The sequence below is a fragment of the Phasianus colchicus genome, chromosome 2, assembly GCF_987193195.1.
Source record: "Phasianus colchicus chromosome 2, bPhaCol1.hap1.1, whole genome shotgun sequence".
NCBI lineage: Eukaryota > Metazoa > Chordata > Aves > Galliformes > Phasianidae > Phasianus > Phasianus colchicus.
In genome coordinates, this window is record NC_143437.1 from 105,741,182 (window position 1) to 105,768,597 (window position 27,416).

The following is a 27,416-nucleotide window of genomic DNA, read 5'->3' on the forward strand; positions in this document are numbered from 1 at the left end:
GTCTGGTGCCACAGCTGCAAAAGCTGTCTTGTCTATGCTGCAAGAAGTGGGTTTTACCTGGGATTAGAAAAGCAGCACAAGAACTGGGGGGATGTGGCACTGATGGATGTGGTCAGTGGGCACAGGGGGGTGGGTTGGGGTTGGACTTCGTGATCTTAGAGGTCTTTTCCAATCCCAATGATTCTGTGATTAACGAGGAAAGTAATGAACATCTTCATATCAGCATCCTCTCTCAGTAGCAAACATTCCCAGCCTGAGCCACTCGTGCTCCAGCTCTCCCTGCACCTCCTGGGGACCCAGCAGCTTCCTTGCATGGGATCAAAATGTTAACCAGGAGATGCCTGCAAAGACAGATCCCAGCCAAACATTGGCTTTAGGTTTAATGCCTCTAAGGCTTTAAAGAACAACACTGGTAAGCACAAAGAGTGCAGTCTAATACTTTATTTTACTAGCATAAAAGCCTGAATTGAGTGGTCCACATGTAATGAAGACTACAGATTCCCTTCAGCTAAACAGAAAAGAGAGAAAAACATGTGACAGCCAACCACCCAAGGGCAGTTCTGGCAACACATTTTTATCATTTCCCGAACAGGGAAAAATGAATTTGACTTTTGTTCCCCCTCTTCGTGACTTTTGAACTTCAAACACTCATTTGGATATTCAGCATGTTTTCCTTTTGCAAAAAGAGCAACTGTCTTCTGTTGGAAATCTAATACTAAATACACTGAATGCCAGGTTTTTATAGAAAGGGCCAATGGTGAGCTACAAAAGGGAGCTCAGAGACCTGAAAGGGGCAGGAAATGCTATTTAAAACCAACCTGTGCCAGTGCAGCACCATTCTTTCTGAGAAGCAATGTTTCCTACTATCCAACCTGAACCTGAAAGTTGTCCCTCAGCTCTCCCAGAGCAGCAGATCCAGCAGAGCAGCTCTCCCAGTTGGCTCATGCAAGGTCTATTTCAACATATCACCGTAACGCATTCCAGAAATCTACTAAATTAATCGTGCTCAACTGTACTGCCCTTGTAGCAGGTATCAGGGCATCAGGTTGGATTAAGGAGCTCTGTATATCATTCATTAAGAGCATCTATTATAATCTCTGCATCGTTTTCATGCCTTTGCTCAGCACCGCCTCCAGTTTTTAAGCATTTTTGTTGCCTCTGATATCAAAAACAGCCGGAGAACTTTGCAGACACACCAGTACTAAATCCAGATGGAATATAATTTGCCTATTCCTATCCAATTTTCCACTATTTATACAGTCAAGGGTAATTTGGCTGCTGAATCATACAGAAAGCTCATGATAATGTGACTTAACTCCAAAGTCTTTTCTAGATATTTCGCTGCTTCTCGGAATAGAATCCTGCACCATTCCTAGAAAAACAGCTTTACATTTTCCCATAATAAAGTAGCCAGCTTGCTCATATACAACTTACTATAGGATGCAGATTTATCCCTTATTTGCCCATCTCCGATATTGATAGCATCTGCCAACCCTCAGAAATGACTATTTTAACACGAGTATTAAACACGAGGCCCAGAGGCAAAAACAACAGAATCCTATTAGAAATCATTCAGGTCAATGAGAATAATTTTCTGCTATGCCTGTTTTGAAAACCAATGCAATCAGTGACATGTTGTTGTCTTCTCTTTCTTAATGTGAAGGTATCTCACTGCACCAAGCCAAATCTCTTGGAGAAGTTTAGGCATATTACACTTTAATGTTCCAAAAAGCCCTGTAAGCTCACTAACAGCATACAGTAACTTATCATGATAATAGAGATGATGGATTTGCTTTTGCTTAATCTTTAAAAACAACAGACATCTAGCCACATATCCTGCAGGAATGGCATGCTAGCCAAAGAGCATATTAATAGGGAACAGATGCTATCCAACTAGGCAGAGAGGCTGAAAAGCTGATATCTATAGCTCCAAAAAGAGTGACTTCAGGATACTCAGTCACGAGAGCTTAAGATGACCTTGATGATGGCCAAGGTGAGCAAAGCTGTCATGAACCAAAGACCAAAAGAAGAGATATAAGGAAAGACCTAAAAACTCAGATGAACTCAACAAGTTGAGAACTCCAACTCCTCAGGATGGTCTCACATACACAAGTCCACATGGTATGCAGGTTTGTTCTGGTGGAAGGAAAGGGAGAAAAGGTTGAGGGAACTGGGCTTGTTTAGCTTGGAGAAGAGAAGGATCCAGGGAGATCTCATTGTGGCCTTCCAGTACTTGAAGGGAGCGTATAAACAGGAGGAGGAATGGCTGCTTATGAGGGTGGATAGTGATAGGAGAAGGGGGAATGGTTTCAAACTGAGACAGGGGAGATTTAGCTTAGATCTTAGGAGGAAGTTTTTCAGCCAGAGGGTGGTGAGACACTGGAACAGGTTGCCCAAGGAGGCTGTGGATGCCCCATCCCTGCAGGCATTCAAGGCCAGGCTGGATGTGGCTCTGGGCAGCCTGGGCTGCTGGTTGGTGACCTGCACATAGCAGGGGTTGGAACTGGATGAGCATTGTGCTCCTTTTCAACCCAGGCCATTCTATGATTCTATGATTTGTGATGTGGATTTCTTCCAGAATCTGAGAGTGCAAAGGAGTTTTAACTTCACACCCAGCAAACACCTCACCGTACTTCTCCTTCCATGGAACAGTCTTATTTGTTACCTGTGCAATGCTGAAGAATCCCAAGTAAGAACTGAAAATCTGTCACACTGCAAGAACAATCAGAAATCAAGATAAGCGTGTAGCACAAGATTACAGGGGGGCAATTTTAATAACAGACCAACCATAGTGCTGAATTGTGCAAATAAAATAGATGCCATACAAATGAAGGGAATGAGATCCAGAGAAACTTTCAGATTAGCACAGACATAGCTAGAATTAAGTGAGTTTTCAGGGTGATTAGAGAACTGTCTGAATCAAGATGAAGTGCAGGAGAGAATTATTCATTTTAATCATTAGAGAATAATTGAGTGTATTTTCAGACAAAGCTGGCACATAAAATAGAACTTCAGATCAGAATCTGCCTCTTAAATAAGCAGGGATTTTAGATCAGCAAGTACCCACCTCTCCACCAGACGCAGCAGTTTGACACAGGGTTGCAGGTACTTTCTCATTTAGAGGAAAAACAGATGGCACAGCCCTGGCACAAAACAACTCATTTAACAAAGCCTCTGCTCTCCTTCGATTAAACTTTGGTCTGGAGACAAAAGCCTCATCAGCTATGAGACCCGAACATCAAAGAATCAATTAATTACAAATCCACACTACAGCAGCATCCGAACTCCCTGGCTGGCAGCAGTGGCAGGATGCCATACAGTACAGAAAGATTTATCTTGTCCCAGTGTGCCCAGGAAAGAAAAACTGTAAGAATCAAGCAAGCAGGTCAACACGCTGCGTGCACAGCGTGGCAATCATATGCCTTTAAACCACTTCTTTGCTTCCAAGTAGCAATGTACATAAAAGGAGGTACACAGAGAGGCAAAAGCAGAAGTACAAGGAACTACAGAAACAGTTAAAGGGCAGCACCAATGGGAGCCAATCACCAAGTGCAAGGAGTTTTTAGGTGTACCTGTCTGCATGGAAGTAAGGGAAGGATGGAGAAGAACTCATCCAGCCCAATAATCCCCTGCCAGATACTTCAGGGTGACCTCGAAAGTCAAAGAAAACCATGCTGAAGATGAAGATGGAGTAAATAGTGATGCTGCTCATACTACTTGATCAGCATCATTGCTAGTGAATCACTCAGCAGCAGCAGCCTCCACAAAAGATGGTGCTCCATACTCCACATCCCAGTCCCAACGGTGTGTTTGACTATAAGAAGCACTGCCCAAAGGAACCCTGAACTGCAGGTGCTCCAGATAGGAATGGCATTTATATAGATGAAATTTAGACAAAAGAAGTGACACTGATGGCTTCTGAAGAGCAAACTGCTGATAAAACACACAAGTACCCAACACACCACGTGCTCACCTGCTCTCTAACGACCTCCTTTTTCTTGATCTGTAATAGCTCTGCTTTATTTATGAGGATGGATAGTGATAGGACAAGGAGAATGGTTTTAAAGTGAGACAGGGGAGGTTTAGGTGAGATCTTAGGAGGAAGTTTTTCACCCAGAGGGTGGTGAGGCACTGGAACAGGTTGCCCAAGGAGGCTGTGGATGCCCCATCCCTGCAGGCATTCAAGGCCAGGCTGGATGTGGCTCTGGGCAGCCTGGTCTGCTGGTTGGCGACCTGCACATAGCAGGGGGTTGGAACTGGATGAGCATTGTGCTCCTTTGCAACCCAGGCCATTCTGTGATTCTATGATTCTATTACTATGCCAATCTCTGAAACACAGCTAGAGTAATTAATTCAGCGTCTACAATTTCCTGCTAGTAAACAAAAGAGTGGCAGCTTACTCACCAGACATCCTTCAGAAGTTGCATTTTTGATGACTGCCCAGAGCAGATATTTCCGAGTGTTCAACTTCCAGTTATTTGGCTTCATAAAGCTCCCTTTTCACTACAGCATTTCAGAGTTTTCTTTATCACCACTACCAGGAGTGTGAGATACTGCTGTGGTTTCTTAACAGCATCAGTTCCACAAGGTTCAGATCTCACATGCTAAAAAACTTAGTTACCTAAAATAATTTACTGACTGAAATATAACTTCCCAATTTTGATAATGTAACAGTATTTATATCTGCTAGAATAATATTTGTCTCTTTTTTTTTTCTCCCCTTAATTGCCACTAATGCATAACTCATAGGCAGTTTTGTTCCCTCCTGCTTCAACACCTATTTGTAACAAAGAGGTACCAATGCTGGTATGGAGGAGATGGTGGTCATTACTGGGTTTATTTCTGCATCACTCACAGCTTTCAAAGACCCTTCACTGTGGGTGAAGGAGAAATGAGTGAAGGGGCTCATGCAAGATTATTTCCAACACCATAATCACTGCCTGTTCCCAAAGGGCACGTGAGCAGGGCCTGAAAGACTTTTCTTAGCTCAGGAGGTAAAAATAAAAAAGGCTGTGAGCAGGAACCCTGACAGGACCTCTGACATTGTTGCCTGATGTTGTGAGCTCCCATCCATCAGGTTCAAGGCGACAGCAATACAGATCATGTTTTTGCCAGCTACAAATTACTAGCAAGCTGTAACTGAAAGCACCAGGATGAATAAGGATATGCTAGAGTGAAATATTTCAGACAAGAAAAATTGCATATGCATGGCTCTACCCAGAGCCAAGTTACAACCTCTGTTTTCCCTCTCTGTCAAAGCTAAAGGTTTGAGGGAAAAAAACATCCTAGAAATAAGCCTTAAATGGGAAGGAGAGTGCTTATCTCCTCCTCCCTTCTGCTAGCTCTCTGCCCCTCTCAAACCTCTCTCAGTGAGCAGAGAGCCAAGTGGCAGCACTGGAGGCTGAACTCTTCATGCTTCTCACAGAACACAGGCTGTAGGATGAGTGCCAGCCTCCTGGCACTGCAGCCAATGGAGACACAAACCACAGAGCCGCCTTCAGACAGCAGCTGGAACACCACTAACACACTGACCTGCTCTAGAGGGGAGCAATGAGCTCCAGTAACACCAACAGTCCCTTGGGCAAGCCCAAAGCTTGGCTATGCCCAGCTCTCCATGCAACGATGGCTGGTTGCAGCACAAGCAGGGAAAGCTGCGGTGGTGCTTTCCTACAATACCTCTGATTTTCTCTCCAGGGATGTCTGTAGTAGTAGGTATCATTAGCACTTGGCAGCTCTGCACAGGGTTTTTTTCCCCACAGATGTGTTCAGTCACTCCCCACAGCCCAGCTGTGCATTCCAATGCAGAAGTGCCACCTTCATCCTGAATTCCCCTTTCATCTGAGGGTCCCAGTCCTTGAGCTGTAGGAGATGATCAATAATCATCTGACCTCCACGACAGGCAAGACTTCACAGATCCTCTATTATATCACTGTCTGCTATTTCCCCCCCGTTGTACAGTATCATTTTCCTTCCCCCTGTCTAAATGTTAAAAGGAATAACCAAGCATAGTTCAAGCTGACACCTGCTGAAGTTTAAGGAGACATTGCTGAACAATGCAGAAGCATAACAATACTTCCCATTCCACTCTCCCAGTTCTCTTCATTATAATTCCTCACGCTGAGCTGGTCTTTTAAGTAATACTGAATCACATGCCTGTGCTACTCATGGTTACCTGGGCTCCTGGGTAGCTCTGGCCAACTTGAAGCTCGTTGTCCTGCAGCAAAACAAGAACCCTTACACACACTGTTCTGCAGATTCTCACCTGTCCCCTCATCACCCACCCAGTCAGCATGGAGAAGGCCTTCTACAACTCCCTGCAGGCAGCTTGCTGTTACTGCTGCAAAGAATCCAGCATCACAGTGAATTCTGGCATTCAACCTTTTTCAGATTATTTAAGCCTGTCTCCAGCAGGTGCGTGCACGGATTCTTCTGGGACACTGATGACTTTCTTCTGTAGTAAAAAATGATGAGTTATTCCCTCTCAACTTCTTATAATCATTAATGCATGCAAGACCTTTAATCTCACCCCACAGTCTTCAGGAGGCTTCACTGAAAAATCACTTTGGAAAATCCACGTGAACTCTCACATAGTTTTCAAACACTTCAAAGACAACCACTACAACCTAGAAGTTCCATTGAAACCTTGGGCCATTTCAAACAGCCCGTGCAGTTCCAACCCCATGCCATGGATAGGGTTGCCAACTCCATCCAACCCTCATCATAAGCCAAATACTTTACATTTCAGACTAAAATATGAATGTTAGTTAAAAACAATACGAATCCCACACCACATCCATCACATGTATGGATGATGCAGCTAGCCCAACACGCCATGCTGAGTGTTCCAGCTTGGGTTTCCAGCAGCCAGGACAGCCAGTTCTATGAACCACATGTGGATCACAATAAAGGTGAGCTACCTGTGCAGTCAACCAGCTATTGTAAAATTGCTATCCTTGCTCCCAGGATGCTTCTACAAACTTTTCACCTCCTTCAATTACCACTAATAGCATCTGAAAATGACAATTAAAGAAAGGAAATTGTGAATGAAATCCATAAAGACTTTTCACAAAACTGCTATGGAAGAAGTTTGGAGAAGAGCTTTGAAAAAGAAGAGGCTCAGGAGAGATCTCATCATTACCTGAAAAGAGGTTGTGGTGAGGTGGGAATCAACCTCTTCTGCAGATAACAGTGATAGGACAAGAGGTGATGGCCTCAAGTTGTGCCAGCGGAGGTTCAGGTTGGATATTAGGAAACATTTCTGCTCTGAAAGAGCAGTGATGCAGTGGCACAGCTGCCCAGGGAGGTGGTGGGGTCACCAAACCTGGAGGTGTTCCAGAACCATGGGGATGTGGCACTGAGGGACGTGGGCAGTGGTGGGGATGGGTTGGGGTAGGACTTGGTGGTCTCAGAGGTCTTTTCCAACCTTAATGGTTCTATAAGTGATTAAGACGACCAGAAGCTTGAAGGCATTATGAAGACCTGGGCTTCCTACAAGGTAAGGCTTCCTGTGCCAAACACTAGAGTTCTATTTGAAAAAAGAAAATAGCTTTGAATTTCAGCACTTGAAAAAGAAAACAGTAACCACTTACCTTCCCAGGGTACCCAAACCATGTAGATGTCTTCAGAAGTGGGGAAAAAAAGCCACAGAGTCACTAACTCCAAACAGCACTATTTTCAAAACCACTTTTTGCCAGTTTATGACGCAGAATCAAAGCTTGGAAAAAAAACACATTCTGTACAATGCAAGAAAACTGGAGACACTTCAAGCTATCAAGTTTTAGAAAGAACCAAATGCATTCCTTATGAACAATTTGGGAAATTCTGTCCAGTAACACAGGGTAACCCTAAATACAGAATCACAGAATGACTTGGGTTGGAAGGGACCTCAAGGATCATGAAGCTCCAACCCCCTGCCACATGCAGGGCCACCAACTTCCACATTTAACACCAGCCCAGGCTGCTCAGGGCCCCATGGCCAGGCTGCAGGTCACAGAATCTCACTCTTTGTTTTAAGCATCAGTCCTTTGCAGCATGGTGGCCTTGATCCACACAGAGGGAGAAAAGCAGAAGGTGTAGCTGTTGGCTATATTTGGTTAATACTTCATCTTGGTCTTTTTTTGTTGTCTTTCTGGTATCTTTCAGATAATCCAAATAGAAGTGGCTTTTTAGCCCCATTTTAACTGTCCCTTATGTGAATTCCAATACAATTTCATTTGACCTTTAGTTAAATTCCACCTCTCCCAGGCAATCGATACCTGCTGTTCCCAAAGGACACGTTTTACTCTAGGTCTCTTTCTCCTCTCATCCAAGCACACAGAAGCAGATATCACATCCCACGAGCAACAACTGATGTCACCGCAGTGACACCGAGATGCAGGCAGCTCGTCAGCCTCCTCCATACAGCCAAAAACTGTTAGCAAACCCGCACTGGGAGATGCCCACGATTGGCTCTTGATTTCTCACATCTCTGCTGTGCAATTTAGTTCAGGGAAACTTGAAAGAACAACAATTTAAATGCCTGTTACCAAATCAATATGAACAACGATCAAGTCATAATTATATAGACAGTTTACCGCAGAATAGTCAATATGCAGTTATAGACACGGGCTAAAAAGGGGCTGGGGAGAAAAAAGCTTAGATCTAAAATGATGAAAGGAGCGATGTGACATTCTCTTTTATTAAATCTAAACTGAAGTCGAAGCTTTTCTTGCTACAGTTGATGAGAAAGATTGCACTGGGTCAGACTTATGCGTATTAAAAAAAATCCCGTTCCAATTTCAGCCCTGATATTGACTCACCGTGGCCTAGGGAAAGTTGCATATTCTTAGTAACAACCACTTCCTTGCTGTTATTGAGGAACATCAGCACTTCTGTCACTGTGCTGCATGCAGTTCTGACAACTAAATGCCCTAAGAGCTGCTGCCGCATAAAGGCAGCGTCCGGTGAAGACCTCCTTCTGTAGCTCCTGCACCAAAGCCATCACACACAGCTCATCTCGCCCCCGCCTGACATTCTGATAAAAACTGAGCTCGAGGAAGGAAAACAGCTTGATTGCTGCTTTGAGGAAACAAAGGAATCGGAGCAATCAAATTATAAACAGAGCTAATAAAAAGCAGTCATCAGCCAAAACTGCCAGCAAAAAGCTGTGGTTTAGCTAATCTTCTCTTGCCAAAATAACTCCCTCACCTATAAAACAGCAATAGGATCTCTCTCCAAAAGGTGCTACAAAAAATAAACCTACTTTTCTTTTCTCAACGACGTGTTCAAGACAACACTTGTTGCAGCAGACTCCAAGACTTATTTCCTGGGCTCCATTTGTCACCTGTCACAGCTCTAACCAACAGCTACAGATCTTTAATGAGCAATTTTCCACCCTGCTTTGGAAATGTAATTCAGTTTCTAGCTTCTTACCACTGCTCCTCCTCCCTGCAAAGGGCAAACGTGGATCACACCGAGATAAATACAGTGCAGAGACCACATAAAACAAGGAAAAAGGGACTACAAGCAAAGCGAAGCTAGTGAATGGACACTTGTGTTACACAAGTTGTTTGGGACGGGAGGAGGTAAAGAAAAGGTGGAATATGAGAAAAAATTTCTTCTCATAGAGTGGTGATGCAGTGGCACAGCTGCACAGGGAGGTGGTGGGGTCACCTGGAGGTGTTGCAGAACCGTGGGGATGTGGCACTGAGGGATGTGGGCATGGTGGGGTGGGCTGGGGTTGGATTGGGGATCTCAGAGGTCTTTTCCAACCTGAATGATTCTATGATTAACTGCATCACATTCCAGGAGGTTTTCAAAGGAAACAAGCCATGCTCTGCATAGCACTGTGCTGCTAACTAGTCAAAGGAAAACCACTTCATGACATCTTTCTATGGAACTGAAGATTAAACCTGCCACTTCTTGCATGCATGCCACATCATCATATTACTAGAGAATGACTTATCTTTGAAACTAGTTTTGTGCTGTTGAAAGGCAGTGGATCTCAGCTCACAACACCAATGAGGCCAGCACAGCACTGCAGAGGAAACGATAAACAGCAGCTCAGTTTTACCAGCACATTTTAATTTGGATGGGAAAGCAACCTCTGCTAAATGGAGAAGAGGCAGCACAGGTCACACAAGTGGTCCCTCGGCCATGGGACACCCACCAGGGACTGCTTCCACACCACATCCAGGCAGCACAACTTCCTGCAGAGGGGTGGCTCCTTCTGTGATGCCCAGGAAGGTGTGATGCTTTCTGTGCCAGAGACACCCAAGGAGATTAAGGCAGAAAGCTGATCTAGCACACAATACATCTTCCCTTTGTGCCATTACCTCTGGACCAGTAGCAGGATTTGAACCAGAACTGTATAATAAACAGTCCAAATTACATTCATACAGGTGACCATGCCATGAATCGGCTCCATTCCCAGTTCCCAATCCCACCTGACTGCTTGGATCCCATCCTACCATTAACATTTTAGCGTGGGTCGACGGAGAACTTGTTCTGCTTGCCAAATTACACAGGCGCAGCAGCGAAGCAGCAAAAAGGAGAAAAGTATTCCCTTTGGCAGGTGTTCAGCAGTAATTTGCTGAAAATGGACAAAAAAAAAAAAAAAGCATACTGGAATTCATTATTTAGCTTTGACAATGTCATGACCGCTACGGCCACTGTCCTTTCCACAGACACAGAAGAAATACAGGTTACAAATAGGGCTGAATTTGGTGTAGTTCTGGTGTCTATTAGGAATAAACGTGTGGGGATGGATCCCTCCACCTGCACTCCCCAGTCAATGTTCAAGCACAAATCTGAGTATTTAACACTGGAAAAAAAATGCTGCGGAAATACTGAACAGGACAGATAACAGGAGAGGCAATCACTTTCCATAGCGACTGGAGGAAAAAGATAAACAGCTTCTCGTAGCAAGATCTGGATGCAATCTGATAGAAGGACTTGCACTCCTGCATCTTCCAAATCACACCTCTGCAGCTAGAAGTGGGGACTTGCAGTAGGAAATAAGCAACGCCGAAGTAAGAGAGAACCTATTAATGTCAATTAACTTTGGGGTGCACCTCAAATTCTGCCATCCTGAAGGATATAAGGATATAAGCCATCCTGAAGGCATTTAGGGGTAGATACTCTCCATAAAAAGCAGGTTTTAACAGCAAATGCTGCTTTTGCACCATGGGAGAGTTGCAACAAAAGCAGGAAACAAAGAAAATCCGCCTACCTCTCTAAAACATTAGGGACCAGCCTCCAAATCTCCGGGAATGAAAGGAAATTTGGGCAGAATCTCTGTTGTAAATGATCTGGCACCAAACCAGCAGCCAGTTATCTCCTGCCTGGCACAGCAAAGGAAGGGATGTGACAGTCAAGCTCTGATGGATACAGCCACAGCTATTTGTTGCTGCCTCCTGCTATCTGCTCCCTGCTCTGCCAGGAGCTGCTGCTGCACAAGGGGAGCTGCAGAGCAGGCAAAATATCCCCACACCCCTCCTGCCCAAATTCCAGATACGATAGGGCTTAAACCAGCAGTTAAAGCAGCCTGTGTCGGAGCTGCAAGAGCTTACCTGTCACAGCACCCACTCATTACAGTGAGTGAAGAGGTGAGAGCTGACTATCCAATTTGGGCAATTTGCAGCAGGGCAATTTGCAGCTCCATTCATCTGGCACAGGGTGAGCTCTGCCAGCTGATGGGTGGAGAACTGCTTTGGAAGCGGGCACCTCAAGCAGAGGGTCGAGGTAGATAAAGGAGAACACTGACCTCCAGAATCACTCCAACATCAGTCGCTGGGGGTCATGAATCAAAGCCTTCAGTCATCATTGCTGGAGTCCCAATTAATACTCAGAAAGCACAATTTAGATACATCAGCATAACAAGCACCATATGCCTGTTGAGCCATCAAGGCTGTAGGTACTCCTTAGCCACTGCCAATCCCAAGGGAAGGGATGTGTGCTGAAAACTCCTTCCTTAAGATTCATGGTGAACTAGAATTCCTTACAAAGGGAAGACAGAAATACACACAAGGTGAGCAGCATAGGCACAACACACTCACCTGTTACCCTACACAGCCTTACTGTGACCTAAGAGGCAACCAAGAGGAGACGAGTTAAACCCTGCTAAAACTATAGCAACGTTCTGCAGAAACCTGCATCTTACAAAACTCCTCAAGCCTTAAGAATGGGAAATTTAAAGCAGACCTTAACTTTGACAAGTGACCTTTTAAAGATGGGTTTATTCTTTGCTATTGTAAAGCAAGATTAGGAATTGCTCAGAGGCAGTCAGCTTGCACGATCACCATTTCTTGCAGAGAAATTGCAGCTTCTATTACGATTACTGATACATGAACTGGATGATCTTTAAGGTCCCTTCCAACCCAAACCATTCTAGAACACTTTGATTCTAATATATGGATCTTTTAAGAAAGCACATCATCTAATAACCTAACCAAAACTATTTCTCATAGGTTCTCCTGACCTGGTGCACTCAAGCTTCCAGATGGGTTTTAGAATGCATCAGGAGCACCACATATCAAACCAAACACAGAACCACAGAATCACTGAAGTTGGAAAACACCTCTAAGATCATCCAGTCCACCCCCACCATGTCCACTGCCCACATCCCTCAGCGTCACATCTCCATGGTTCCTGAACACCTCCAGGGACAGTGACTCCAACACATCCCCGGGCAACCAAGTGCTGCTGCAACCACCAGTGTTTGAGATTTCTTTCCCCTCAGACAGGCTAACAGGTCTCAAAACTGGAGATGTAACCCAGCCTCAAAGAGCAGTTATTTAAAATCTGCATCCTCTCTTTCAGAGAAGGCCCTCAAGTAGCTGGATCCATCTGCTTCCAGCCTGCCAGAGCATCAGTGTGGCTGTTAGGATGCCTACAGCAGATCTCCAGGGACACAGTGAAAATATCTGTGACAGAGGGAAGCACTGCTGCTTGTTCCCCAGCCCAGCTGAGGGTGCAAACACAAATCATAGGACCAGTAAGACCCACTGGGTCTTTTCCAAGAGGCAAAAGCAATGCATGACAAACCCGAGCAGAGAGGCACTTACAGTGTTGGCCAACATCAGAAGCTGCAGCTGTTCCACAAAGAACCCAACACAGCCAGCTCTGTTCTGGGTGTCAGTGGCTGATGCACGTGGAAAATTAGTCTTGGTTAATGGTCCTGCTATGCAAACAGTTCTTAAGCCTGTTGTATACCCAAATACCATTACATAAATACCAGGTATACAAGATGCTCACGTTGCAGAGAGGCTCCAGCAGTTTTATTCCTTCTTACCTTGCCTCCAGGAACATGACTTACAAGGAGATGGAACATCAATAAAAAAAACAGGACGCCGTTAAAACCAGCATTTGACAAATATTTCCTGTGCATTTTCAATACACTGAGAGAAGCCAAGCTTAAAGCTGCAGTGCAAGGGGCTGCATGGGAGCGCAGTCCAGATGGACCTTTCTGAGTCCTCCTGCAGCCCCAGTCACTAATTAAAAGTCAGATCCTGGCTCAGAGAAGAGGTGCTCAGCCCCCAGGGTTAAGTGGTGAGTCACAGTTGCAGTTAAATATGCCCAGCACCTCTAGTGACTCACAGGTCAGGTGAGAGGAACAAAATGCTGGGAAGAAGTTATTTTCATTTCCATGTGGATTTTACACCTTCATGGTTCGTGTTTTCATTGTCCTCACCAAAGAGCAAAGGCAGATATAGTCTCTCCTCATCCCATGGCCAGCTTGCTTCTGAAGCACACCATAGCACCTTGAGTAAAGGCTTCTCTCTGAATAGTCTAGAAAGTGTTCACTGCCTCAATGGGAAGCTACTGCAGAAATATCAGCAACGCTTTCTCAAGGAATTTGTTTCCTTCCTCCTCTTGGAACAGATTCTCTCTGAAAGCCTCACAGATTCTCCGTTTATCGTTTAGAAATTACATTTTTGGTTGACCAGTTCTTGTACATAAATAAGATCACTTCTGTGCTCATCCATTACAAAAAGAAAAGAAGAAAAAAAAAAAAACTAAGCTCACTTCAGGTCAATTTATGAACAAAAAAGATCTTTCTACTGTTTTATAAATACGGATGTGGAGTTCTTTACATCTCCCAAGTCAGCTGTCCCAGTCTACCCATAAACAGTTTAAAGCAGCAACCTTGCTTAGTGTTGTGAGCCACTCCACGAAGGTTCTGATTTCTGCACTCAGGGTTTGAGGTTTATTTATCCCTCAGCAGCTGGCTGCAGCCTCATTACCCTGAAACAGCTCCCTCCCTATGTGCATTGCTGGCTTTCCAGCTGTGGGGCTTACCATGTGGCCTGACTGACTGTAAGACTCCAGATCTGCAAGCAAGCCAGGAGCCAGCTGAGATTGTCTGCAGGAGTCCACAGGCCAACACAATCTGAGGACTTATTTCTTCAGTCGGACACGCAGTGCTGGCTTTGTGAGGAGCAGAAGATACCTCCAGGCAGGCTGCAGTCACAGTGCTGAAGCCACACGGGGTCACATCCCTTTTATCTGATTACCTGGGACTGCATGCTGCAGTAGGGTGGTGAAGACAAAGTATTCTACGAAGAAAAACTCAAAATTACGTCAAGAGGATGAGTCCTTTGATGCTGCACAATTCAGTAAAGGTCAGCTTACCACGGTCACTGGAAAGACAGCATTTGATGTGGAACCAGAGCACGAGTTTAGGACAAGTAAGAAATGAGTGGACTGAAGGGAAAACAGTTTACAACTGGGGGCACTGAAGCCCTTATAGGTAGATGATGGTTTGATCAAAGGTCATGATTAAAAATGCTTCTAGAAGAACCAACCTGGCTGAAGGTCTTTTTCCCATGCAGGAGATCACTGTATAAAATCTGAAAATAATATAATATCTGAAAATTTTGAAGAAGAGGAAAAACTTCAAGGTTGCCATACTCCCATTAAAAAGAAGGGGTGAGAGACCAGATCCCAGGTCACAGGCAAATAAACCAACAAAAAATATCACCAATATGGCTTCTATTAATGGAAGCTGTGAGGAGAAGGGCTGAACCCTCAACTACAAAGAGAAACATGCAAAGTTGCATTTATCTATTCCAAGTGTCATTGACCATCACAAAACAGCACCGCAGTGCCACAGTACAACAGCTGTATGTAAGAAGCTTAAAAAGGTCTGATTCATCCCACACGTGATTTTCGTGCCTCTACAATACTTATGAAATGCAACTTGAGTAACTCCCACATACTTCCATTTACTGAGCATTTAACATAAATTTTATGTTAAAATATATATATATAGCTTTATTTATCTGCTGGAAAATAAGAAAACCCACATTGTTAGTGCAGGTTTTCTCACGTTGCTCACTCTGTGTACTTGCAGGGCAGCACACTGACTTCAGAGTCGTTTTGTTTTTACATGCACCTAAAATTACTTGGTGACACAGCCTGTGTCATAATTAGTTTCCTCAGTCATCTGCAAAGCAAAGGACAGACTACCCCAAAAGCAATTTCATCTCCAGTAATATTAGTGAGGCCCCTGCAGCAGAAAGCACTGAATAACCACGTCCTGATGTACACAAAGGCATGGCACCAAACTGAACAGCCAGCTTGCAAACTCCTCCCCTCTCCCATAATGAGCTGCTCACAATCAGAGCAAAAGAACGCAGTTTGTTTCCCAACCTGTTAGTGATTTTATGGCTTTGATTGCTCCTCTTGCAAAGAGCAGCACAGCATTTTTTGTCTGGTCACTGAATGAGAAAATAACTCAGATACGAATAATGGAAGAAAAAACAGAGGAAGTTTTTCACACTCAGAGGGTGGTGAGGCACTGGAACAGGTTGCCCAAGGAGGCTGTGGATGCCCCATCCCTGCAGGCATTCAAGGCCAGGCTGGATGTGGCTCTGGGCAGCCTGGTCTGCTGGTTGGTGACCTGCACATAGCAGGGGGTTGGAACCAGATGATCACTGTGGTCCTTGTTAACCCAGGCCATTCTATGATGATGAAAAAAATAAAAGAGCAGAAGCATTTGCTGCCCTCCAGAGGAAAACCAAATGAAATTACAGCTTTGAAATATGAAGGCAGACATGAGGCCAGACAAAGGCTAGTCCTAACCAGTTTTAAAACTGATTGCTTCAGAAGCTAGCAGCGGTATCAAGGAAAAACCACTGCGCTGAGATATGACAACAAGGCAGTGAACAAACTCAGACAGTCAGCAGCGACGAGCACCTGGTTTTACCAGCTCCAAAACATCATATCCTTCTCATTTCAATTCTCATTTCTACCCTGCAAAACGCAGTGAAAGTTGTGTATTTGACGAACCGAAGCACGCGTCCGTGAAACAGCCTCCGATTTTCATTTCATCTACTGTAAAATGAGAAGAACATCTCCCTGTCACTCAATCACTGCAAGGGTAACTGCGTTGGAGAGCGTGAGGGGCGCAGAGCTCCGGAGCAGTGACGCTCTCTGGGCTGAGTCATCCCTTACGGGAGCTGACGTCCGGCCTCCCTCCAAGCTGGGATCAGTTCCCCTTCCCGGTGAAAGGCAATAAATCCCATGGCAATGTGATTCGTCACAACTCCAAATCAAGGTGATGAGGCATAAAAGGCTGAAGTCCAGACGGAATGCCAGAAAATTAGAAAAAGCTGAGCACTTCCTACCTGAGAAAACAGATAAACCACAGCACTACGCAGGACGCGCAGCAATGCTGGAAGTTGAGCTATAAATATTCCGTGCCTAAATAAATATATTGGGATACATCTTGCCTGTCAAAAAAATGAGACCTAAATATTTGTATCCTCTGTTCTTACAGCAGCTCAAGAATATTTTCAGATAATTACATTCACAAAAACCAAAGTCCTTACTTGACAGCCTCTGCTACGTTATTGGAGGTGTGACCCGACAGTGCGTCGTGAAGGTTTCGGATGAAGTAATCCCTGTAGTCTTCAGGCAAGGCCATGAAAGTTCCACCCATCACAATGAACTCCACTTTATCCACGCTGTGACCCAACTGCTTCAGCTAGAAAAGAACCAGTGAAAAATGACCAGTTACTCAGCTGGACAACTGTCCTATCCCCTACCAATGACAAACCATTAATACATTTGTAAAGGCTTCTTAGAATCCCTCAAGAAACCCAGGGGTTGATTCTTCTTGTACAGTACAGACTCTGTGCCATGCAACAGACTTTCTTGACAAAGCAGAGTAATTTGAGCACAGCAGCTTGCCAGTGTACTTCTAAGTGTTCCAATTTGAAGCTGACTTCAATATGGCCATAGGAAGTTTCCTCACTTCTGCTTCACCCCACGTAGAATTGGCCTTGAAAGCTTGTGGGGGAAAAAGGAGACTGCACTGAATCCACAGCAAATTTTCCAATGATTTGGAGGTAAAGAGCAAATCAGAAAAAATGGAACAGGACTGAGAATCATAGGACTGAAAATCAGATCTTTTAATCCTCCAGTGAAGACAAAAGTAAAAAAATCATTTTGGGAGGCACTTTTAGAAATATGTTCTACGTGTAAATAATGATCAAGAACTAGCAAGTGGGATAAAAACTCTCAAATATTGTTGTAATATGGTCTCCCATCAGTAATCAAGTGCTGTTCAAAAAAGAGGACACCTTAGGAGAGGTTCAAAATTTGTTAGTTATCGAATGGAAACAACAATGGTTAGACAACTAAGAGGTCTGAAAATAATTCCTCTATGGGGATCAACCAGAGAATCGTTTGACTTGAAAGGGACCTGCAGAGGTCATCTGGTCCAACCCTCCTGCAATGAGCAGGGACACCTACAGCTCCATCAGGCTGACTTAGATTTACAGAAAATGGAAAAGTTGAGGTTAAAAGGGACCTGTGAAGGTCACACAGCCCAACCTCTCTGCTCAAAGCAGCAATTTGTTTAGCACTGTGTTCAGACAGGCATCAAGGATCTCCAAGGACAGAGACTGCACAGCCTCTCTGGGTCCCTGTGACAGTGCTCCACCACCCACATAGCACATGAACACTTCATGCTCAGAGGGAGCCTCATGGCCTTCTCCTGGGGAGCCCAGAATTGGACACAGCAAACATGACTTCAGCAGCGTTGAGGTGAGAGGCTGCATCCCTCCCTTGTCCTGCTGGCAGCACTTCCAATGCAGCCCTGGAGGCTGCTGGCCTTCTCTGCACCAGGGCACAGCACTGCTCACTTTCAGCTTGGTGCCCACCAGGACCTTTTCTACCATGCTACTTCCCAGCTGGGTGCCCTCAGTGCTGTGCTGTCTGCGCACTTGGTGACTGTGTGCTCTGTCCCAACATCTAGCTCATTCACAGAGAGGTCCAATACCACTGCCTCCACCATCACAGAGTCACAGAACCACAGAATGGCTTGGGTTAGAAGGGACCTTAAAGTCTATCCAGTCCCAAGAGCCTGCCTTGGGCAGCCCAGAACTACAGCCAGCCTGGTCTTGGGCACCTCCAAGGATGGGGCACTCACACTTCTCTGAGTGCTGGGGCCTCACTGTGGCAAATTTTCTCCTGATATCTAATCTAAATCTTCCCCAACCTCTATTGACAGCTGGGGTATATTGCTAGCAATTCCAGTTGGAAGAAGTGCTGCTCATCACAACCCATCCCATGCACCATTTGGGGCAATTCAAAGCATCATTATCATTTTCATCCCAAACACAACATGCTCCCCTTTCACTGTAAAAATGTACCTGTTCCACTCTATGTCTTGTCTGGAGATAGGGGTCATACCGAGCCCGAATGGCCCTCATGGATGTAGGCTACAAAAACACAAAGATAATTAAAAAAAAAAAAAAGTTAATGGAATTAAAGACTGTTAAAGAAAAGAACAGACAATTTTTAGTATAGGAATGGATGCTTTACAGTTCATTTCAATTTCTCTTTATTCGCCCAACAGTTATCCAAGGACACTCCTCTAGAGCTCAGTTAAACACTCCTTAAGCTAAATACTTTCATTTGAAGCCCCTAACTTCCCTTCTGTATGACCAGCTGATGGAAGCCTATTAGCAATCCTCAAAGATCAGGTTCTAAAGAACCCTGCACATCATGCATTGGTTTGTTATTTCATATCACTTACATTAACAGCTCTAAACAATAAGGGCTCATTTAATCCTGCACAACTCCCACATGCTGATGGTACTAAACGAATGACTAAAACACATCCAAAACAACTTGAATTATGAAGCAGTTACATACATACAGGATTGTTCTGCTTTGTGCTAATGTTTAAGAAATGAATTTCAAGTCATTGAAAAATGAACAACCACTGGAAAAAAAAAATCATACTAAAAGGATGCTGCATCACCGGTTACCAAATTAACCCAGACAGCATTTTATCTCATTTTACAACTTCGTATCTGTGTAATGGCTGTGAGCCTTTTGTGTAGTCAGAATAACTTAGTCACAATGACATCTTCTGCTGTTACACTTTCAGCAGACAAAAGGAGAGAGCTATTTTGGTTTAGCTCACTAAACGTATTAGTGAGATATCACTGCAGACACAGAGACACATTCTAACATCAGGATAATCTAAGGGCACAGCTGGAATTCCAGAGGCACTACCTCAACAAGTGGCTCTCTTCCAGAGCTTGACCTTTGGGTCCTGTAGGTTTGGCAGGACTGAAGGCAGGTCCAGTAACGCAGGATGCTCAAGTCACTGTCCAGCTAATGTCTGAGTACCATTAAGGACTGAGATGCCAAAACTTCCTGGATCCCTACTGCAGCGTTTGATGACTCTCTGTTAAAATATTCTTACGTTAAGTCACAATTTTCCATGTTCCCAGACATGCTTGTTGTCTCTCATCCTTCCAGTGGGCAGCTCCAACAAGGGATATGGCTCTGCCTGCTCTGTGCCCTTCCCTCAGACCCTTCCAGAGCCACAGGCAAAGATCTGTGTTTCTGCTGGACTGTTTAGTTAGGAAAAATCTGACACAGATTGATAACTCTTGTTGAAATGAATATTAGCTGTGATTCTACAAGCTGCATGCAGCAGTGCCCCAGGGGAGTCAGTAATGTCACCTTCAACTGCTCTTACTCACTCATCACCTACCACAGCTGGAAATTCAAGTTAACAGCTGTTCTCACACCAGCAGGTCCCACACAGCTGCAGTACAGCAGCAGCACTTGCCCTGCTCAGAGTCACAGGCTGTTCTATAGCATAGTACACACAGAACAGTATCAACAGAAGTGAGGCCAGGGAAAAAAAAAACCAACAACAACTGCTGCAATAACTAAGAAGTTCCAGTTTTGTAGCTCAGCTGTTTTAGACCTCTGCATTTACAAAGTCTGGTTTTTTTTTCTTATTCTTGAAACACAGGTAAATCTGTAGAAATGATGAGCAGCCTACCCCAAGCTGAGAAAGAGAGTAGGCACAGCACTGTGGCAGACAGAAGTAATACCTCATATCCAGTGTAAGACTGCGTTGAATATTCAAAATCAGAATCAGGGCCACCTGGGCAGTATCTGCAAATATTAAGACAGCAAAAAACAGACATCAAACTCATGCAGATACAACAACTGTTATCCTTCTGAAGTATGATATACAATATAGAAGAGTGTATGCAAAACAGGCACTGCTTTGACAATCCCAACTCTCATTAGAAAGGCAGGGGAACACCAATGAGAATGAGGAGTCAAAACCAACCCAGACCTATCAAATGACTACGGCCACACAAAACAAGCTGGTAAAACTTACTAGAAGCAAAGTGTACAGTGAGCACAGCTCTGGAACATGGAATTATGTTAGGGAGCTGCACTACAGTTTTGGACAAATAGTTACAGATTATTCAATTTTTAAAAGAGCAGTTTTATAATCAGAAACAACTTGCCCAGAAAGGTGGTGGTACCCAATCCCTGCAGATACCCAGGATCAGGTTGGACCTGAGCACTGATGGAGCTGTGGGTGCCCCTGCTCACTGCAGGGACACTGCAGTGGGACAGATGGCCTTTAAAGGTCCCTTCCAACACAAACAGTTCTATGATTGGTATTAAATGACAACTGCTGTCTCCACAGGTTGATCTGAAACTGTTTGACAGAGCAAGAAAGACTTACAGCAATCACAGCATGACTGCTAGCAATGAGAGGACTGGTAGATGGCAGACAGTAATTAAAAGGAAAATAAATTTATTCTGAAGTATCCTCAGCTTTCTTTTGAGAGCTATGGAATTAATGGCCCATCTACAGTCATTGTGCAGTCAAACACAACCTGAGGCAGCAAGGCTGACAGTGCATGTACTGAACACAGCCAACAGACAGGTAACGGAGCTGTCAAAACGCCACCTCCATCAAACCAGAAATATGTAATTCAGAGCATAATGGATTCGTTTCCTTACTGCCTGCCCTGCAAACTCAACCCAAATCATCTGTCACCGTTATAAAATGAACGACCAAATTACCAGGGTCAAATTAATTTGCTGGTGAAATTTTGGCAATTCAACTGAAGAGATTTCATGTACGTCATTACCTGCAACATCTCAAACACAACGGTTGCTCATGTGAAAAAAGAAAAAATGAAGCCAGCTCGCTCTGTTAGGCAGCTGGTAGTGAGATGCACTGACGTCTCAGAAGTCACAAGTGGAAGAGAAAAGCAGTGTTTTTAAACAGATGAATTGATATGCTCAGGAAGAAAAAAACCCACAAAAAACAGATGAGACTTCAGGAGCACAGACTTGTAGGTCAAAAAACAGAGGCAACATATTTCAAGGTAAATTGAGCTTGGGTTCCTCAATTCAAATAAAACTCTGAAACTATTCCCTTAATACCACAAGCTCTTGGCAGATACAGGTCTTCCATCTGTGCTCTCATTTTGTTCCAGAGCCAAGCAATACCAGCATTGAGCAGGTTTGTTGGTAGACAACACCTGCACCTCCTCAGGTGGGTTTCAGTTCGACAGTTCTCAAACTTTTTAGATTATGCCTTTTTTCTTTTTTGTTGAGCCTTCTCCTATCTTGCTACACACCCACCCTACACACAAGCACAACACACCCACAGCATTATAACTTATATTGGGTCATTCACATATTCTTCTGATTCTTATATCCACAAAGGTGTGTATTTACTAAGTAGGGTTTGGCTAATGAAAGGTCTTCTGCTTAAGGAAAAATGGTAAACAGGTTGACCAGTAGTGTGACATCCAGCTATCAGCAATCTGCAACTCTGCACTTGTGCAGAAAGGAAATCTGTCTCTAAAACTATTGCTGCAATTTATACCAACTTATACAAAGCCACTGAGAAACGGTCCTCTCATAGGTCACCCAAGTCAGTCATACTTACACACATATGTTGCCTGTGAAGTTAATGTGTGGACACCTGTGTGGTTTGCACATCACAGCCACGACAGCAATCTGTAATGAGCAGAGAGAAATTATAGTAATTGCTTCTGAAGTTACAAAAATGAAGTGCATGATGATGGCTACGTAAACACGTGCATCTGCGAGATGCTATTTAAAGATGTTCTCTGCTCAGTCTGCCACCTAAAATATCTGCGCGTCAACTCTTGAGAAAAAGAAGATTACAAATGTATCAAGAAATAGGAAACCTATTATTAAGTACTTTCACAGTTCAGAATAAGCTGGTAGTGTATTCTGAAGACCCAGGTGTCCTATGAAATGTGATTAACAACCCTACTGAAAAGATATCCCAGTGTACATGCAGGTATTGAGCAGGACAACCAAGCACACAACTAACACAGTGCAAGGGTGAGAGTGTGCCAATAGCACCACCTGCAAGATGAAAATGGGGGAAATGACAAGAAAGAAAAAGACAAAAGAAGGACAATAAAAATAGCTTCTTCCTTCCACCTCACTGAGATGAGCCTTTTTTTTTTTTTTTGCAGGCTGATCTCACACAGCTTTTCACACATCAAATGTAAGTGTAACAGAAGAAGCTACCTTCCCTTTTTACAGGAGCAAGGGGAATACGACACAGTTAAGGTTTCTAGTGTCTTCTCATTCAGAGCACCCATCTCAGATACCACATTTCCAGTTTTCAGAAACTCTGATTAGAGTAAGAGCTCAATGAAATATTCTGTAACTACAAACAAGAAAGAAGAAACCACAAAGAAGAAATTTGTAATAAAATTCAGTTATTTGGTTTATAAAAATGGAACACTTCTGGGATCTTGGTTTCTGGTGGTTTCATTGTTCTTTTTCTCTTAACTTCAGCTTAGCTATGCTATATGTACAGTCAGAAAACTTACAAGCATGCAGCTGAATGTCAGCTGTAACTCCATTATTGCTTCCAATTTGAAAGACCTGACCCTAGCATTTCACCTTTGTGCACTGAGAGGGTCTTAACAATAACTAAGCCACAACGTTTCTACAGCAAGTAAAAAGCTAGACAAACTGCTCTGAAATAAAAATCTCCACTCTTCTTTCTCCTCTCCCAAATGCTTTGAAAGCATTAGCCCCTTGGGCACAACAACGAGAAGACAAGCTGGAAGCTGGCACTGCAGCCAGCACATGTTCATTAAAGCTTCTGGGCATCCAATATCCATATCTTTGAAAACAATTAAACCGACCACAGTTGAGACCAGAGAAGGATGCTGGTGGATAGATGGAGAGAATGGCTCTGTGCTTACCCCGCTAGCCGTCCTTATAGGCTTGGCCTTCAGCTTTGGCACCAGAGCCTTGCGGTGCTGTGGTGGGACAGCAGCAATAATGTCAACCAACCGTGGCTGTGCTGAGAGTCCATACTTTGCTGAGGTCTTGGTTTTCAGCCTGAAAGCAAAAATGCCTTGCATTAACGACCCCATTCAGACTTATGTATCTCCATTCCACAGCATTACTGTTCTGTTTGTTGGAGACAGGTGGGCTCACCCAGTTTGCCTTTAAAGCTGAGTGTAATTCCTTGCAACTGCTGCGCTGTGTATTTAAGTTACAGAAAATAAACTCCAAAGAAAGTTGACATAGGACATTGGGACAACATTTGATTACTTTACATATTTTAGTATTCTACATACATAACGAAGAAAGATTTCTTTAAACAGCAACTTCACTGCTAAGAAAGCTTGATTTAAACTTTATCTAAAAATTAATGTGTCTTCCCTGGTAGAACTGGCTTTGGAATTGGTAAGATTGAACACAGGTGGAAACACCAAAAGGCAACAACACGTTTCTTAGTGCTTTTCAACAGTGCAATACTGGACAATGCCCTCATTAGTAAGCTATAACTTTTGGCTAGCCATGGTGCAATCAGGCAGATGGACCAGATGATCTCAGAATGCCCCTTCCAACTGAGATAATCTATTTTAATACAACTCACGTGGCACTCTGGGCACTACCAATGAATAAGCAATGCATGATTTCAAGTCACGATAATAATTAGCAGATCTCAGTATCTTTATCATCAGATACTGGCAAAAGAAGCGAGACTATCCTATGAAAAGAAAGAAATGGACCTGTTAGAGGACATCCAGAGGCCACAGAAAGGATCCCAGGGATGGAACACCTCTGCTACAAGGTTGAGAGAACTGGGGCTGTGCAGCCTGGAGGAGAGAAGGCTAAGGGAAGACCTGAGAGCAGCTTTTTTCTACTTAAAGGGGGCTGTGAAAAGGACAGGAACAAACTCTTTAGCAGGGTCTGCTGTGATAGGACAAGTGGAAATGGTTTTAAATTAAAAGAGGAGTAATTTAGACTGGATATAAGGAAAATGTTTTTTTACAGTTAGGGTGATGAGGCACTGGCACAGGTCGTCCTGAGAGGCGGTTGTGCCCCATCCTTGGAAACATTAAAGATCAGGCTGGATGGGGCTCTGAGCACTGACAGAGCTGTGGGTGTCCCTGTTCAGTGCAGAGAGTGGGACCCGACAGCCTTTAAGTGTCCCTCCCAACTCAAATGATTCTATCAAAATAAAACACCATAAAAACAATACTGAACATAAATGACTGCACAGGAAATGTTCAACACTTATGAACCTGCTCTTCGGTGTCTTACTTGTGACTTACTTGTTCAGATTCACATCTTTTCCTTGCTCATGAGCCTCAATTAACTGTTTTATGATGTCAGCTATTGTCATCATCATCAGCTCTGCATGGCTGAGATCTGAAATGAGAACAAGATAAACAATGATGCGGATACCCATTGATGCTCCAGGACAAATTCCACCTTGGGGGTCACCTCTTCTCACATGTAACAACAATAGGACAAGGGGTGATGGCCTCAAGTTGTACCAGGGGAGATTCGTGTTGGGTATTAGGAAGAAACTGCTTGGCAAGAACAGTGATGCAGTGGCACAGGCTGCACAGGGAGCTGATGGAGTTGCTGTCCCTGGAGGAACAGATGTGGCACTGAAAGATGTGATCAGTGGGCATGGGGGGATGGCTGGCATTGGATTTGGTGATCGTAGAATCATATCATAGAATGGCCTGGGTTGAAAAGGACCACAATGCTCATCCAGTTCCAACCCCCTGCTATGTGCAGGTCGCCAACCAGCAGACCAGGCTGCCCAGAGCCACATCCAGACTGGCCTTGAATGCCTGCAGGGATGGGGCATCCACAGCCTCCTTGGGCAACCTGTTCCAGTGCCTCACCACCCCCTGTGTGATCTCACAGCCTTTTCCAAGCAGGATGATCCCCTGCCTCAAGGCCCACCAGCAGACGGCTGCTGCTGCGTGCACAGCACACGGTGACGCATGCAACGCGAAGGGCTCGGCTCGGCCATCAGCTCCTGAAAGCTTCCCAACCCCATTCAGCCCGGCCTTGAGCACTGCCCTGCCACACGCACACAGGGCCCAGGCCTTGCACGGCCCCTCCCGCCCGGTACCTTTCCGCTTCTGCCCCATCCCGCCGCCTCCGCTCCCTCACGGCTCACACACGGACCACTACCGTAAAGCTGCACCGCCTGTCGTAAAAGCGTCGCGCTGCCGGAAAGCGACGGAAAGCAATCGGGGAAGAAGGAGAAGTGAGCTGCGCATGCCTAGAGATCTACGCGGTAACTCCGCCAGCCGCCAGGGGGCGCTGTGGCAGGACGGGGGTGCGGCAGAGCCCAGAAGTGAGCGGTGGGGCGTTCAGTCTTTTCTGATTGGGGTTCCTTGATTGTCGCTGTTTTGTTTGTACTTCGCTGGGATTTTGTGGCATTTGATTGGATTTGATTGACTTTTACCGTTTTTTTGTTAACATTTTACAGGGCTGTCTTGATATTTTGTTGGGGCTTTTTTGGCTTAAAGCGTTTTTCTTGATGTTTTACAGGGCTTTGTAGACTTTTGCTGGGCATTATTGCTATCTCACAGAGTTCTCCTGATATTTTATTGGGACTTATTGATTCTTACTGTTTTTGTGTTTGGGTTTTCATGTTTTACTATTTATAACCGTTTTTAGTAATATTTTTCTGTTAGCATTGATAATTTTCAGGATTCTGTTGATGTTTTGCTGTTACTTTTATTGATATTTCATTGGGTTTTCTTGATCTCCTATTGAGTTGTGTCACTTTTATAATATTTTTAATTGATCCTTGACAGGGATTTGACTTCTACAGGGTTTTGTTGATTAATTTTAACTGTATCTATTGGTATTTTACTGTTTTTTCGCAATATTTTACAATTTCTGTTGATATTTTACTGGATTTTCTTCTTGTTTCATTGAATTTTATTGTCATTCTTACTGTTTTTCTTGTTATTTTAGGGGATTTCTTGATCATTTATTGAGTTTTGTCATTTGTTGCTGCTTTTATTCTTTGTAGGCCTTTCATTTGCACTGGGTTTTGTTTGTATTTTGTTGTTTTGTTGAATTGTTACCTCTTTTTTCACACCTGGAGGCTGGTGAGGCACTGGAACAGGTTGCCCAAGGAGGCTGTGGATGCCCCATCCCTGCAGGCATTCAAGGCCAGGCTGGATGTGGCTCTGGGCAGCCTGGTCTGCTGGTTGGTGACCTGCACATAGCAGGGGGTTGGAACTGGATGAGCATTGTGGTCCTTTTCAACCCAGGCCATTCTATGATTCAGGACCTGCATGGCTCCAGGAGGCCCCAGACCACCAGACCCCACTCACACCAGGAGCTGAGCCCAGGCTCCCCCCCAGCCCTTCTCCCCTCCAGCGCTAGATGGTAGCAGAGCATTTACATAAAATCCAAAAAAATCCTCCAAGCTCCTGATGGAAAGCTTCAAATCTGAGAGGAAGGAGCGATGAGGAGGAGCTGCCTGCGCTGTTCCCAGGGATCACACTGAAGGCTCTGTGGGAAGGGCCCTGCTCAGCCTGGGATGGATTTGGGGGCCGGAGCCCTGCTGGGGCCTCTTGCAGCCCAAATCCTTCTACATGCTCCTATGAAATGTGCTCAAAATCATACACTCACAAAAATGGTTTGGGTTGGAAGTGACCTTTAATGGCCGTGTGGTCCAACTCCATGCAATGAGCAGGGACACCCACAGCTCATCAGTGCTCAGAGCCCATCCAGACTCATCTTCAGTGTCTCCAAGGATGGGGCACCGTCTGGGCAACCTGTGCTACTGCCTCACAACTCTGTGTAAAGAACTTAGA

The 27,416-nt window shown here is 44.4% G+C and overlaps 1 protein-coding gene across 3 annotated transcripts in view; it reads right to left on the reverse strand.

The window, feature by feature from the left end:
- Positions 1-25,856, reverse strand: part of ELP3 (elongator acetyltransferase complex subunit 3) — an 85,227-nt gene extending 59,371 nt beyond the window's left edge. For 2 of the 3 annotated variants that reach the window (XM_031603856.2, XM_031603857.2), the window contains exons 1-7: positions 25,709-25,856; positions 24,891-24,987; positions 23,526-23,664; positions 22,220-22,290; positions 20,346-20,409; positions 18,639-18,707; positions 16,812-16,966 (exon numbers count right to left, since the gene is read on the reverse strand). In XM_031603856.2, coding sequence (XP_031459716.1) covers positions 16,812-16,966; positions 18,639-18,707; positions 20,346-20,409; positions 22,220-22,290; positions 23,526-23,664; positions 24,891-24,987; positions 25,709-25,727 — 614 coding nt within the window. In that variant the 5' untranslated portion in view covers positions 25,728-25,856. Of the gene's footprint in view, positions 1-16,811; positions 16,967-18,638; positions 18,708-20,345; positions 20,410-22,219; positions 22,291-23,525; positions 23,665-24,879; positions 24,988-25,708 lie in introns of those variants that run through there. The other variant, XM_090136560.1, reaches the window with a different exon arrangement.
- Between the last annotated feature and the right edge of the window lie 1,560 nt (positions 25,857-27,416).